Source organism: Panthera tigris, chromosome X (assembly GCF_018350195.1).
Source record: "Panthera tigris isolate Pti1 chromosome X, P.tigris_Pti1_mat1.1, whole genome shotgun sequence".
Lineage (NCBI taxonomy): Eukaryota > Metazoa > Chordata > Mammalia > Carnivora > Felidae > Panthera > Panthera tigris.
Window position 1 is genome coordinate 76765103 of NC_056677.1, and position 15924 is coordinate 76781026.

The window sequence follows — 15924 nt, forward strand, 5'->3', positions numbered from 1 at the left end:
AAGGTACAATATGCACATAAAATGGGAATCACCATTGATAATTGGTATACATCCATATTTCAAATAGCTACCTTAATAATTTTTAATATTGTGTGGTCAGCTATTAGCCTTACATTTTTATTATTTTAATCATATGATGTGATAGATGAAAGGCTCAGACTTGCAAGAAGGAGATGTAGCAGTCTAACATTTTCTTGTCTGCTTGTGCTTGAATTTTTGCTGTTATCCTGCTATCCTCAATCTTTTGTCTTTGCCGAAATCTTTGAATACAGATTTTTAATTTTATGTTATTTTTGATGACTGATTTAGTTAAAACTAGATAAAATACCCCATAAATGCATTAAACCAAGTACATGTAAGCTGCAGTGTGGTTTAGTACACTGACAGTAAACAGATTTGCATTGTGAATACCCCACTCTTTCCCTAAGATGCCTCATGTACCATTTGGCCTATGAATCCAGTGTTATCATGTTAGATATTAAAACTTATTTTCTTGTATTTTTTGTGCGTATTTGTGTATATACATGTTGAGCTCAGGAGTAAGGATTGTGGGAAAGTGAAAATAGCATTTCACTGTTTTCTAATATCTAAACATACATTCTGAATTTACCCTACTGATGGTAAAGAGGTATATGTAGGTATTCAAAGTTGCATCTCTCCAATAAGACCTGAAAGCAGAAATAGATGATTTGTACCATACTCAATAACATTCATTCAATGTCATGCTTTTTTTCCTGCCTTTGGCTTTATATTGTTTTCAGAGATAATGTATTTGACAATTTTTTTTCCTTTAAATTTGTTTTCCATCTGAGATTTATATGTTCTATGGCTGCAGTCTATATGGGTAAAGTTAACTGGATCTTTTGAAAACATTGAGGTAGTTATTTAATATCAGGTAGAATTGGCCAACTACTTAATAATGGAGCAAATTTTTGATAATTTTATTGGGTTTTTTAGAAAGAAATGTTCAATCCTTTCAAGTTCAGATGATAGAGGAATTATGGAATGTATCTTTAGAAAAGAATAAACTAAACAAATGCTGTAAGAACCCATTTATAACCTTAAAATAATCAAACATAACATAATCATTGTTCATGCTAGAGCATATTTTTAGGTACTAGGGTATCATTGGTTCATTCTCTTCAGGGATACAGTTCCCATCAAAATAGAAGATAAAGAATACTTGAATAATTACTATGGAGAAGTGAAAGAAGAGGGCAAGCATTTGATGGTGTAGTGAAGTTCAGATTTTAAAACAGCAAGTGGAAAATTCAGCCTTCAACTGGCATGAAGACGTATTGCAGAACAGAAACAGTTTATAGAAAATTTATCGAAATTTATAGCAAATCTATAGAAGGAAGGAAAAAGATGTGAAAACATAAAAAGTTGGCGTTTACGTATAATGCAAAATAGAAATCAGTGGAAGAGTTAAGAAAAAAATAGTCTTGGAAGATAAGAAAGTTTTAAACATTATGTTGTTACTCATGTAAACATTTATGAGGGGAGAGAGGGAGAGTGAGAGGGGATGGGAGGAGAGTGAGAGAGAATGAATGAATAAATGAATGAACAAAAATGAATAGGGAGGTGGTTCAACTTTTAACCTTCTGATTTGACTTTATTGTCCTATGGCTACTCAGTAATAACTTTAAAAATATGTTTATTTTCTGAGGACATGAATTTACATACAGTGTTGAACATTGCATCATGGCATATATGGAAGGAGAAAAATTGGTTTATTGTTTACAAATATGGCTTTAAAAATATTGTAAGTGGTCAGTTATTTAGACTGCAAACAATGTTTTTTGAAACTACAAAATACTATATTCTCATGTATTATAGAAGTATTAACTAAATGTTAAACATACTGAAAGCTTGCTTTTGTGTTTTGAAGTACTGTAAGAACTAGTGTGTTTAGAAGAGTTTCACATTCAGTTATATTGTTTACAATTAATACTGAATTGTGATTATTGCTCTGTTTAATGATTGTATTATAAAGTTGGAGTTAATGATTTGGAAATATTAGCTGCCTAATTAGCAGTATGCTTCTTATTTCTATAAGAATAAAATGAGTCTTTATGGTCTTTTCTGTTCATGTGAATGGTACCTATTCTCAGTCAACTTATGCAGCAAATTTATAGGTATAAAAATTGCTGATGGCTGTAAAGCAAATTAAAATATTTAGAGAAAAGGTTCACACTGGTTCAACAAGTATTTATTAAATGCTTAGAGAATTCCAGGAACTATACTTTTTTCTGGGAGTCTAAAGATAAAAAAGGGTGTGCACCTGTGTGGCTCAGTTGGTTGAACATTTGACTCTTGGTTTTGGCTCAGGTCATGATCCCAGTGTTGTGGGATCAAGCCCCATGTTGGGCCCTGCAACGTGGAGCCTGCTTAAGATTCATTTTCTCTCTCTTCCTTTGTCTCCCTTCCTCCCTCAGTCCTTTTCCCTCCTCTCTATAAGAAAAAGGTAAAAAAGACCCAGATTCTGCCTTCAAGCTAGCTTAGAGTTTAGAAAAGATGGACTTATCAGATAGTTTCAATTTAAGTGCTAGTAATACAGGAATTAATATGGAAGACTAGAATGCAGATAGTCATTTCTCAGTGAGGTGTTTCAGGGGGAAATCTGAAGATGAATCAAAAGGATAAGAGATAAGGATTTGGGTGGGATGGAGTGGGTTGAGAAGGGGTGAGGGTTAATAGAGGATTAATAGAGAGGGTGATGAAGATGGCAGCATTCTAGGCAGAGAGAACAGCATCATGAACAGAGTAATGGAAATGTATAATAGCATAGTATATGTAGGAAAATTACAGCCAATATTGTATTATTAAAATACAGGGGTAAGATGAAAACTGGTAAAAAATGAGACCAGAGAGGTGATGATAACACTAAAATCTAGCATTCTTTGAAGGGTAGTTAATATACAGCAAGCTTAGTGTTCATGACCATACTTTAACTTGACAGAACTCTTCTGAGGCATATAATCTCATATTCCCTTTATTGTCATGCCTACCTCCATGATTTTACTCTGATGGCATGATATTAGCACTATAGACCATTAAAAATTTAATGGAGGCACATTATAATGTAGAAACATCACTGGAAGGAGAGCCAACTCTCTACCTAGAGAGTGCTGAAGGTGGTACTGCCACATTCTTAGGCCTGGCTGTGAGGCGTACAGATACACTCAATCTTGTTAGCATTCCAGAGTTGATTCTACTTAGGGTATGCAGATTCATGCTAACCACATTTGTAGGGTACTGTAATTTAACCAGAATGTTTTGAGGCAGTAGAAACCTAGCCTAGCATTTGTGAACAGTGCTTAGGGGTTTTGATGGAAACATACTATGAGTCAGCAGAATGATGTGCTTGCCAATAAGGTCATAAAATCAGAGGCTGAATTAATAGAGGTAAAGTATTTCAAGATGATGGAGTTAGTAGTCCTTTCCTTCCTTGTATTTATCAAACTACAGAGTACTTGAGAAAAATAAATATGGATGGTAAGCCATGTCACATGAAGATAAGTTGAAGCAGGTAGGTAGGTATACCTTAGCTTTAAGGAGAGAATGATGCCTCCAAATAACATTTACATGGTTTTTGAATTTATTAACCTCTGTCCAGACTGACTACTGTCTCTCTTAATTCAGACTCTTATCACTAGTCTCATGAATTACTTCAGTAGCCTATGTTATAGAATATGAGAATCTTTTCTGACTAGTTATATATAACTATAAAATATATTAAATAGCTCTTGAATCAGGAGGGTTGTAGAGACAAGCTTCAGATAATATTACAGGAATAACATCCAGAACCACACAGCTGAAATAGAGAGTTCAGTGAAGGAGCTGTTGCCACCCTGGAACCACCTGGTCAAACTGTCATTATGAAAAACATGCAGCTGCTACCCACACTTCCATAACCATATCACCTCTTATTTCCACCCATGCCAGCAAAATGGCACTTACTTGTGGCCTGCTTCCTTACATAGTTTACTTCTGAATCCACACATCCTAGAAATGCATTTCATTGGTGGAAACTAAGCCACATGTCTGTACTCTAGTTATAAGGGAATCTGGCAAATGTAGTTTTTATGGATTCTTTCTTGCTTAGGTGGGAATGACACTGGGAAGATGTATTAAAATTAAATGCTGTTGAGCAGCCAAATAGAACAGAAGACCACTGTGGTTTCCTAGCTAGTCTCCTTGGCTTCACTAATATTTTTCTCATCCTTTAAGACCCAAATCCTGGTAAAGACTTTTCTGATCTTTCCATCTATCCTCTGTGTTCCAAAACTATCATATATGTGCCTCTTTGAAAATATGTGCCTCTGTTTACATATCTATTTTCCCTACTGGACCATGAATTATTTATTTTTATTTATTTAACAAATAGGCATTTATTAAGTATCAGACATTGTTTTAAGTGCTTCATAAATAACTCATTTAATTTGTGGATACAGCTGTCTTTCAATTTGCACTCCTGTAGCATAGTCCTTGGTGCATGGCACTTGTCCAGTAAATAATTGATTCAATATTTAGAAAGTAGAGAAGAAAGAATGATGACACAGTTCTGCCACTTTAACTTACTATTCTGTTTCATTGTACACGTTTTACATTTAGTCTTCCAAAAAAAAAGTTGGAAAAATTACACTTCCCTAATATGGGATGGGCTGCCTGTGAGGTAGTAGGTTCTCTGTTAGTTGAAGTCAACTCAGAGCATCTGTGGACTACATTAAAAGTGCTATCCAGCCTTTTTTCTGTGATTCTACTTTGACTCTACAATGCTAAATCTAGCCTGTGAGAGAGAGGAAAAAGATGTCTTCTGTCTTCAAGTAAGTCATTAAGAAGGAAAATATACAAATGAGAAATAAGGAGATAAGATAGGAAAGATAGGGGTAGAGTTAGTGATACAGGTGATTGGGAAGAAGAATCCTATGTACATATAAATAAAATGTATTAAGTATTGACCTTGAACAAATCATAGGAGTCACTGCAATGCATGCAAATATAGATCAAGAGACTTTTGCTGTCATTGAAGTTACCATTCTATACATAGATGCAGTTTGATTTCTTTTCATTGCTCCTTATATGAGTTTTAAAAACAATGTTAATATTGGGGTGCCTGGGTGTTTAAGTGTCTGACTCTTGGTTTCTGCTTGGGTCATGATCTTGTGGTTAGTGAGATTGAGCCCAGCATCGGGTTCTGTTCTGACAGCGTGGAGCCTGCTTGGGATTCTCTCTCCCTCTCTCTCTGCCCCCCCTGCTCACTAGTATGCCCTCTTGCTCTCAAAAGAGATGAATAAATTAAAAAAATAATGTTGATATTTTTAGTGCCCATTACTTTCCTTGATTAAAAAATATTAATAGCCAGCATTAGGAAAATAAAGTGATAAATGTACTTATTTTTTAAAGTTGAAATATGACTCACATACCATAAAATCATTGTCTTAAAATACATAGTTCAGTGTATTTTTTAGTATATTCAAACTAAATTGTTGTGAAACCATCACAACAATTTTAGAACATTTTTATCACTCCAAAAAAAAAAAAAAACCACACCATACCTATCAGCAGTCACACCCCAGTACTCTTATTCCCCCTCCTCTGCCCCTAACAACTACTAATCTGTTTTCTGTCTCTATAGATTTGCCAATTCTGGGCATTTAGTATAAATGGAAATCATACAATATGTTGTCTTTTGTGACTGGCTTTTTTCACTTAGCATTATGTGATTTCAAGGTTCCATCATGCTATAGCATTTATCAGTACTTCGTTCTTCTTTATGACTGGACATACCACTTTCGTTATCCATTCATCGCTTGATGGAAATTTGGATTGTTTCTACCCTTTAATCCCGCTGCTATGAACATTCATATACAAGTTCTTGTGTCGGCATACGTTTTTATTTCTTTTGGGTATGAGCTGGGTCATGAGGTAACTTTTTGCATAACTTTTTGAGGAACTGCTAGACTATTATCCAAAGTGGCTGCATCATTTCACATTCTTACCAGCAATGTGTGAGGGTTCCAGTTTATCCATATCCTTACCAATGTTTGTTATTATTATCTTTCTGTATTCTAGCCATCCTAGTGGGAGTGAGGTGGTATCTCATTGTGGTATTGATTTGCATTTCTCTAATGAATAATGATGTTGAACATCATGTGCTTACTGGCCATTTGTATATCTTTTTGAGAGGGACATCTATTCAAATCCTTTGCTCACCTGTAGTTGGGTTGTCTTTTTATTGTTGATTTTTAGAGTTCTTTATATATTCTGGATACAAGTCCCTTATCAGACATATGATTTGGAAATATTTTCACCCATTCTGTAAGTTTCCTTTCATCTGATATTGCTTTTTGAAGCATTGCCATTTCCAACTTGATTTTGTGACCCCTCAAAAGTGTCTTATTATGTTGCAAGGGTTAATATGAGTTTCAAAATGAAGAAAAGTAATTTGCATAGTGAAAATGTTATATGTGTATGTATCACAAAATAAAGGAAGATTCCCAGGCAAATTAAAGTTTATTGAACTTCACCCAAGCACCCCTGTCCTGGTGCTTTAATAAAACCACCTTATTACACCTAAAAAAAAAGAACTTATTGAACTTCAAAACAATGTATTCTTGTAAATGAGTATTTTTTTCTCCAATGAGTGATTTTTGTCATCCAAACACAGCTGATTATATTTCTGATGTTTTTGTTTTGTTTTTTTTTTTTTTGCTTTCCAAATCCAGCAACTTCTTTTTTTTTTTTTTAATTTTTTTTTTTTAACGTTTATTCATTTTTGAGACAGAGAGAGACAGAGCATGAAGAGGGGAGGAGCAGAGAGAGAGGGAGACACAGAATTTGAAACAGGCTCCAGGCTCTGAGCTGTCAGCACAGAGCCTGACGTGGGGCTCGAACTCACGGACCGTGAGATCATGACCTGAGCCGAAGTCGGACGCTTAACCGACCAAGCCACCCAGGCGCCCCCAAATCCAGCAACTTCTGAAGGATGTTTCTTCAGTGGCATATTATAGATCTATATTTCCTGTCAGCTTAAAAATCATATTTGCTCTTCTGGATAATAGTGATCCTAAGGGAGCATATGCCAAATAGTAAAGTGTTTATTTTTGCTATCCGTGTAAATTAATAGTTGTGCCACGGTTGTATGATGTATGCTATAAAGCTGTCGATTTATTCTCTGGAATAGTTTAAAAATATTTATTATTTCTGCTCATGCGTTGAATAGGTAGAGATAAGAGCCATGAATATGTGGTAAATTTTATACAGTGTTATGGTATCTAGAGTGAAAAATAATAGTGAGAGATCCACCAAAGTGATCCTTCTTGTTAGCCACAGCATGACTATTTTAAAAGATAATATTAATATTTATTAATCATTTTGCAACTTAAGCAGAAATGTGTTAATGTTTACAATAGATGTTCTTTATAACAGGAGGACATGAACCTTAATGAAGAACGGAAAGCTCCTTTACGAAACAAAGATTTTACCACCAAGCGTGAGATGGTTGTCCAGTATATTTCTGCTACTGCCAAATCTGTAAGTAGTGACACTTTCCTGGTGTTCCCGTAATGAGGTCAGCATTATCTGCTTAAAAAGAAACCAACCCCAGATCTTCCAAGTTCTTGCCTCCGTATACTCATATAGACTATTCAGAAAAACCTTATACATGTATTTTTACACATTTAGTATATGCCCCTGTTTCAAAATTTTTTATAATTTGAGAGACTTCCATTATTTAAAACAATGCAGACCAAGGATAGAAGGCTGTGAGTTAATCCAGTGACTTTTGGGGCAGTGGTTTTATGCACTTCCTAAAAATTGAGAGCAATTTGTAGGTGTTCCACTAAATATACTGTTGGTTATATGAAAATTTTGAGGGAGAAGACACAAACATAGCCTATTCACGAGTTTTAACTAAGTTTACATTAAAGCATCATGTCTGGTTTCTCCTTGCAGGAAATTTTGATCAATATTTTTAATAATGCTGTTTTAGGTTTTTTTCATTATTTTATGTGATGCTAATTATTTTATGTGATGCTATCTATATTAACTACCTCATTATTGTTATTGTACAGCTTAATTTAATATAAAAGAGGGTGCTTAATTGGAGCTTTAATCACATCTCTGAGTTTCAAAACTTGAAAGTAGAGTTATTTGAAAAGACTTGTTTTCTTCAGGAAAAACATTAGTGTTTTAATGGAATATGTGGCTTTGTTCCACTTTCTAAGGTGCTTCCGAAAATAGACTTCAGGTTTGATTTCTTTTTGTAAGAAAATAATGTATTTTTGAAATGGTGAAACGTATCTTTTACATTTCTATAAGTAAAAAGCTTTATACAACTAGAGGTCATAAAATCACTGTGTATATATGCACACACACCTATACCACATATTATACACAATGATTTTATGTATGTGGTATGTATATTATGTGGATATATATAAATAATACACACACATACATTTACACTTAAAAATACATATTTTGAGTTTAAGAAATTGACCAGTGAAGAAAATAGTTCCTCATTGGAAAGTATGTTGTAAAATTATTTGGCTATCCTGTTACTGCTATTTCAGTGCAGTAATTGCAGTGGCAATTACTGATGCATTTTGCTCTGAATTCTACAATTGTATTGATTCCATATTGTAGTTTAAGCAAGCTAAATCTGAATGCTGAACTATTTAAACATATCACATTGCAGCTCTACCAGAGCAGAGCAACAGCATGTTTTTCAATTTGCTTCTGGTATCCAAGGGCAGAAATATGTTTCAAGTGATAAGTGAAATTTGCCATGAGCATTGTTTTCAATAGAATTAGGTGATGCATAGGGTTTTACTTTGAAATTCTGATGAATCTCTTCTCATTTTTGTACTCAAGTTATTGTTCACAGTAAAATGCTTTAGGAAATGCAGGGTGCACGTTTCGTGTTATATTTTTAAACACCTAAAGGCAAATACACTAGTAAATGTATGTAACTAAATCTGAGTGCAAGGTACAGATGATAATACATGAATAATCGTGTGTTTTTAATGATAAAATTTTGTTAGTGTCTCTGGATCATTTGTTGTTTTTATTTAAGTGGGACTGAATATAATGAAGATTATATGAAGCTCTTATTCCTTAACCTTTTGATTTTTACTCTATGTGGAACTTGCTTTCATTTATTCCCATATTGTTTCCTCTTTAACTGGCCAAAGACATGTACACTTTAGGTTATATACTAATTTTTCACATCAAAATGCTAAAATTTGGGTAAATGTTAGATAAGCTGTCTTGAATTGCTTTATTTGAAAGATGGAAATTGAATGTTTCTCAAAAGACACGAACATTCTTTTTAAGACATTAGCCTCAAAATCAGTACTATAACTATTTAGTATATGACCCTTATTTGTTTAATTGAACATACATATGAGCACCTGCCATGCATATAGCACTTTCACTAGAGTTTCAAGGTTATACATTTCATCTCCTAATATTTTTTTGTGGGCCAAATATTATGATGAAAGAAAGCCTATTGATAAACCTGTTTTAAAGCTTTCTCACCTTGGGGAGATGTCAATTAGTACTGTGTTTTCTGTTGTTACAACAAATAATATCGCTCATGTAATTTTATTTTGAAGATGAGAAGGATACCATTCAGTGACAAACAATCCTCTTATCTTTTGACCTCTTCATGATCATGACCATAATATTTGCAGAAACTGTAGCCTAATGTATGGCTGTTTAACTTTGTGTAACTAAGGTTTCCATCTTGCTGTCTTTCACTAGGCTTTAGACATGCTCTGTATATCTTCTACTTTTTTTTTGCTTTTTCACTATATTGATACACTGATGAAAAACTTTTCTTCATTTAAAGTACATACATTATAACCACTTCCTTATGAAAATCCTTCATAAGTATTCAAAACTTAAATCTTGAAGTAAAAAGAAAGTTAAGAGCCAGTGTTCCTGATGGAGAATGTTTTATAGTCACATGTGGAACATGTGAGAATTGTAGTTAAATTTAAACATAAATTATATGTTTCCTTCTTTACCACCTGCATTAGTCATTTTGCATAGAGTTGAAAAACAAAATATGGGCTCAGTAAGAAATGTCCATCATTCTCCTGAGTTCCTGGGTAAGGACAGTAAAGCAAGATGAAACTAATATACAGGTATGTGCTCAAAACCCATTTCTAAAGCAAATGACAGTCTTTTGTTATGTTCTTAACTTTGCTAAAATAAGCATGGAGTAAAAATATATAGGAAATTAAAAGATAATGATGCAAACTACTGCTTAGTTTAGTTTTTTTCTTGTTTAACTTCCATAATAGAGAATATTAAATTATGTGAATGTTAAAGGAAAAAGTGGCTTGATTACCTGTCAGTGATGAATGGACTTTAAATAAGGGAGTGCAGAAGAACCTGTTCTCTGCACAGGCTGGACTTATTTGCTCATTATAGCAAGTGTGGTTATGGACCTGACCTATGGTAGTTGTCACATAGAGATAATTTGGCCACAAACAATCTGGAAGAATTTATATTTTTCAAAACACCAGCATATATTTTCAGAAACAGAAAACCAAGCTTTGTTAATATTGCAGACCTTGTCCTACCCATTCATAATACTGAAAGAGGCACAGTATAGCAGTGATTTATGGGATCTTGTATGTTCTATCTTAACAGCCTTTATTGACATTTATGAGGAAAATTTAGTCACTGAAATCCTAACATTAGTTTGCCATTGTCATTATTAGAATATTAAGAAACTAGTTTATTTATAACTTAAATTACAGTCTTTGAAATTGAGATTTTAAAATATGTAAAATCACATTTTTGAAGACACATGACCCCTTGAGAGGTATTACTGATTAAATAAAAATCTCAATAGGAAATGATTTAAAATAGTGATACCCAATACATCTATAGAATTTTTAGATTGACCCATGAAATAAGCAGTTGAAATTGCAGTATATCTGTGTGTATGTGTGTGTGTGTGTGTGTGTGTGTGTGTGTGTGTGTGTATACATGTATTACCATTTTGCTTTTGCCATTAGCAGATATTTTCTTTCTCAGGTGAAATGATTGAAGTCAAACTGACCACACCAGTTTCTTTTAGCTTTCCATGGCCGATCTAATCTGTTTGCTGTATGTGCTTTAGCTAAATGCAAGGATTTTGCAATCATAATGAATTATTAATAGGCTATATTCTGGTTATTTCACTGAGTATACACTTGCCTTAATTGTTAATACAGGCTTGTATTCTTGTTTTAGTCTCATGTCTGTGTTAAATAAACAAGGGACAGATAAAATCTGTCTTTTTGGTCGGAGGAAATAATTTAGGTCAATAGCATATCTTTCAATTCAGAAGACTGTTAATGGCACCAAAGAGGCTTTTATTCAACTAAATAATCAGTGCCTGTAAATATTCTGTTGCATGAATATTTAAGAAAGCTGCTTCTCTATTTGGAGATTCATGGATTCCTCTGAAATAATTTGCTCGGCTACTGTCATTATCTTTTTGTGTCTTGTAGTATCCTGTTCAATTTAGGGTTCTTATTGGGATTTCAATAATATTTTAGTTTTCTTTTTAAAGTACTAGTTGGAAAATAGAACACATATTGATAATAACTGCTATCAGATTAAAGGTTTTATTGTGGATTAATTAGTTCTTTTTTGGACATTGCTTTGGACATTTAAGTGTAGGACTCTGATAACAATGATTTGATTTATATTAGGGTTTTGGCATAAAATTATGTTCAGAGGTATGATTTCATTTCTTGGTTTCTTAAATACCATCCTGCCTCTCAGAAATTCTATCTCTTATCTATTAGGAAAGCTCAAAGTTTCTGTATTTTGAACTGTTTTATCCTTATGAATATATGCATGTTTAGATATAAACTGCTTCTATGTCATTATATTATATTAATTATATTATATTATTATATTACAAATGCTAGGGTGGCCTAGAAAACTAGAATTATAAGCAGTCTCTTCTTTGTAATTTTCAAGTATACTATAAAACAATATTATAAACCTTAAAATCATAACAATATAAAATGCTCCAGTTTTCAACCTACAATTCATTTCTTAACTTAATGCATGGCTTTAAATGCAACATTTATATTCTAAAACACCTTGTTTCAACCTTAATATTATATCCATTATAACAAGGAAAAAAAAGCATTATTTGGAAAAAAATTCAATTTTCTGTTGATATATTTTTTGAGTGACTGTGGGCTGGTAAAATATCTGATGCCTGGTTGCACTTAATTTTATGTTACTTGATATTTAGCTTATATATGCCAATTGCAGTACATTTTTAAAAACGTCTTCAAACAGTAGTAATTATTTAGGAATCCTTATTTCGAGACTTCACACATTTTTGAAATATGGTAGAAATTAATACTGGTATATTTGTTTTAGACTCTAGATCTGAAGTATTAAAGTGTACATAGGTAGCTATTTACTAATTTACTAAACACTTCTGTGAAAAGCTTCTGATTACTAATAACTGTTGCTGTTTGTTTTTTGTTTCTTTTACACCGTAACTACTCTCCGTTGACTACTGCATGCAGATAGTTGGAAGTAAAGTTACGGTGAGTACAAAAGATGTGTTTTACCCTTAGATATGAATTTGTGCTTTTGGGAATTGAGCAATTTTTGCTTATAGCATTCTATATGTTTGGTTCTTCTTTTGGAGTATATTTTACCAAAGTAATAAGATGATAAAGATCAGGTGATGAGAATTTAGCCATGGTAAGTATTTTTCCTGTGGTTTTGGAACATGTTTTAGAATTTGAATATGCCTTGTATACTTTGTCTTATAAGGTTTTACTTTTTTTTAGAGTTGTGCCTGTGTTTATGATTTTTATGATTCTGTTTTTATGAGTCTGTTGAAATTGGGTGTTTCACCTCAGTTCTCAGGAGAGCAGGATGCCATCTCAGGATGGTAGGTTGGTTTATGCTAGCAGGAATTCTTATTAAAGTATCTCACTTTGATTTGGTGTCAATGACCACATAGTGTAATGAAAACAACCTTTGATGTGCAGTCAAGAGGGCTAGGTCTTTGTCTCTGTTAGATGCTACTAATTGGATGTGTGACCTTGGGCAAGTCATGTAATGTTTTTGAGGTTCAGTTATTAAATGGCTAAATTGAAGTGATTGGCTTACATTATTTTTTAAGGTTCTTTCTATTGCTGTATTTTAGAGATTTCATATTCAGGGCATTGTATTTCATTTCCATAATTACATAATACATCAAAAATGATCTGTATTGTAATTGAGAGGTATTTGTAAATACCTTGTCTTAATGACTAAGCAGTCTGTATTTAGGGAACAGGGCAGGAGACATTATCTTTAACATTATTAGGTACCATGGTATTCAGAATAGTGAATGTATTTAATATTTGTTTGCTTTTAAAAATTGATTTAGTTTCTTTCTTTCTTTCTTTCTTTCTTTCTTTCTTTCTTTCTTTCTCTCCTTCCTTCCTTCCTTCCTTCCTTCCTTCCTTCCTTCCTTCCTTCCTTCCTTCCTTCCAAGACAGCAAGTGAACAGTAGAGGGAGAGAGAGGGAGGGAGAGAAAGAATCTTAAGCAGGCTCTATGCCCAGCGTGGAGCCTGACATGGGGCTCCATCTTGTGACCCCGAGATCATGACCTAAGCCTAAATCAAGAGTCAGATGCTTAACTGACTGAGCCACCCAAGGCGCCCCTAGTCTTTTTTTCGTTTCTTTTTTTTTTTTTTAAAAAATTAATGTTTATTTTTGAGGAGAGAGAGAGAGAGAGCACGAACAAGCATTAGTGGGGGAGGGGTAGAGAGAGAGGGAGACAGAATCTGAAGCAGCTCCAGGCTCTGAGCTATCAGCACAGAACCTGCCGCAGGGCCCCTCACGAACTGTGAAATCATGACTTGAGCTGAAGTCGGTCACTTCACCAACTGAGCCACCCAGCTGCCCCCTTTTTTTTTTCTTTTTTAATTTATGTGCCATCCGGGTGGGGGGAAGCCATCAATCTTTTGGGGTAATTCCAAACATCAGCAAATCTTTCTTTAGTGCTTATCATGTGCCAAGAACTGTGTTAGGTTCATTGATGACTAGAAAATAAGGATAAGACCTTATAGTTTTAGTAATATATGTGGAAATAATCAATTCTTAAATTGTGCATACTGATTTTAAGTGTAGTTGGAATTCACAAGCAGAAGAGAGAAGTAGAGGTAAAATAATTGGAGAAAACTCCATGCAAATTTCTGGACTTAAGCTGGACTTTTAGGAATTGTTAGTTGTGATGGCTAGGATTTGATATGGGAGATGAGACAATGGAGAAACTCTCAGATTGTGTAAATAATATTCAGTGCAAAGGCCTAGAGAAAGAACCAAATTGTGTGGGCAGGAGACAGAGAAGAGGGAAGCAAGAAATTAAGTTGACTTTGTTCGAGCAAAGAATGTATATTTACATTGAAAAGATTGAAAAATCAAGTTGAAAGAAGATCTTGAAGTCCAGGTAGAAGATTTAGAAATTAGTTTGAATAAGAAAGTGACATGAGGAAAACAGGGTTTAAGAAAAATAAATTTGATAGTAGTAGATAGGCTGGATTAGGCCAGTGATTCTCAAACTTGAAAGCACATAAAAATATATATTTTGTCCCTCAGGGGTCTAGGATAGGGCCAAGAACTTGGCATCTTTATCAAGCACCATAGGAGATCCTGTTAAGGTAGGCTACAGAGCACACTTTGAAATACTGGATTAGGATAGAGAGATATTTGTTTCAAGGGCTACCTAGGAGACTTGTGTATGGATCAGTGAGGACCTTTATTAAACTGGAGGCTAGGCATAGGGGGATGGGGTTAAATATAGGGGGGTGGGGATATAAAGGAATCTTGAGTTTATTTTAATGTGGGCTGAAGCTAGCTTGGTCTCTGCATGGCCTTTGCCAGCACTAATGAAATATTACTGATTTCTCCATATCCAGTGGAGTTGAAGTTCTGTTGATTATTTCTCTTAGATAATTCTCAACTCTCTTCCCTGATTACTCACACTGTTGATCCTTTAGTTTAGATTCATTGTTAAACACACCTGTAATTGCCATAGCCTCCTAAATAGTCTCCTAGTCTTCATTCTCTCATCCTGCCCATGCATGTTTTACAGTTACCACAGATCATGCTGATTCCCTTTAAACCTTTCAAATGGCTCCCAATTGCCCTTGCGATCTTATCCCTGTTCCTTTTTCTAATTTCATCTTCATCTCCATTTCTACATGTGCCTGTCCTGCTGTTTAATAACTCTAAATCAAGCATATTCTATTTCTTTGAACTAGAATGGCATTTTCTTCTTCACTGTGTCCAGAAATATCCTAAATATCCATCAAGGTTAAGCTTCATGTCAATTAGGAGAATTTGTCCTAGATAACTGCTTCCTTTCCATAGCATCACTATATAGCTGAATTATAGTATTTAACTTATTTTATTATAATAAATCATTTACATGTCTTTCTTCCCCAATGAGAATAGCTCCTTTAATAAAAATACTAGGTCTAATGGGAAAGACAGGTAAACAGAATAAAGATAGGGCCTTATACGTACAATATAGTAAAGGCTGTAAAGTGGCAAGCTAATAGGCTGTATATAGTTCATGGAAAGGTTTTATCTTGTCCGAGAGTGTTTTGAAAGACACTGTAATGAGATAGATGTTATGATTGATCTGTAGTATAAACTGTTTCACACCCACTGTCTTATTTCTGGCTTGCTCCTCAGACTAGAATTTGCATATTCTGTAATAAATGGAGGAAACTATAGGAATCAGCTTCTAGAGGAAATGATGAGGGATTAGTTCTAGAGTTTAGGTGGGAGGGGTGCCTTAAGGGGGAAGATTTTTCTTTTTCTTTTTCTTTTCTTTTTTTTTTTTTTTGAGTAGGGAGAGGAGTGAAAAAGCAATCATTAAAATC

General features: G+C 34.0%; 1 protein-coding gene across 4 annotated transcripts in view; it reads left to right on the forward strand.

The window, feature by feature from the left end:
* The window catches only part of DIAPH2 (diaphanous related formin 2), a 982724-nt gene that overhangs the window by 82997 nt on the left and 883803 nt on the right, over nucleotides 1–15924 (forward strand). For 3 of the 4 annotated variants that reach the window (XM_042974379.1, XM_042974381.1, XM_042974382.1), the window contains 2 exons: nucleotides 7435–7539; nucleotides 12561–12581. In XM_042974379.1, the coding sequence (XP_042830313.1) occupies nucleotides 7435–7539; nucleotides 12561–12581 (126 nt within the window). The remainder of the gene's footprint in view (nucleotides 1–7434; nucleotides 7540–12560; nucleotides 12582–15924) is intronic. The other variant, XM_042974380.1, reaches the window with a different exon arrangement.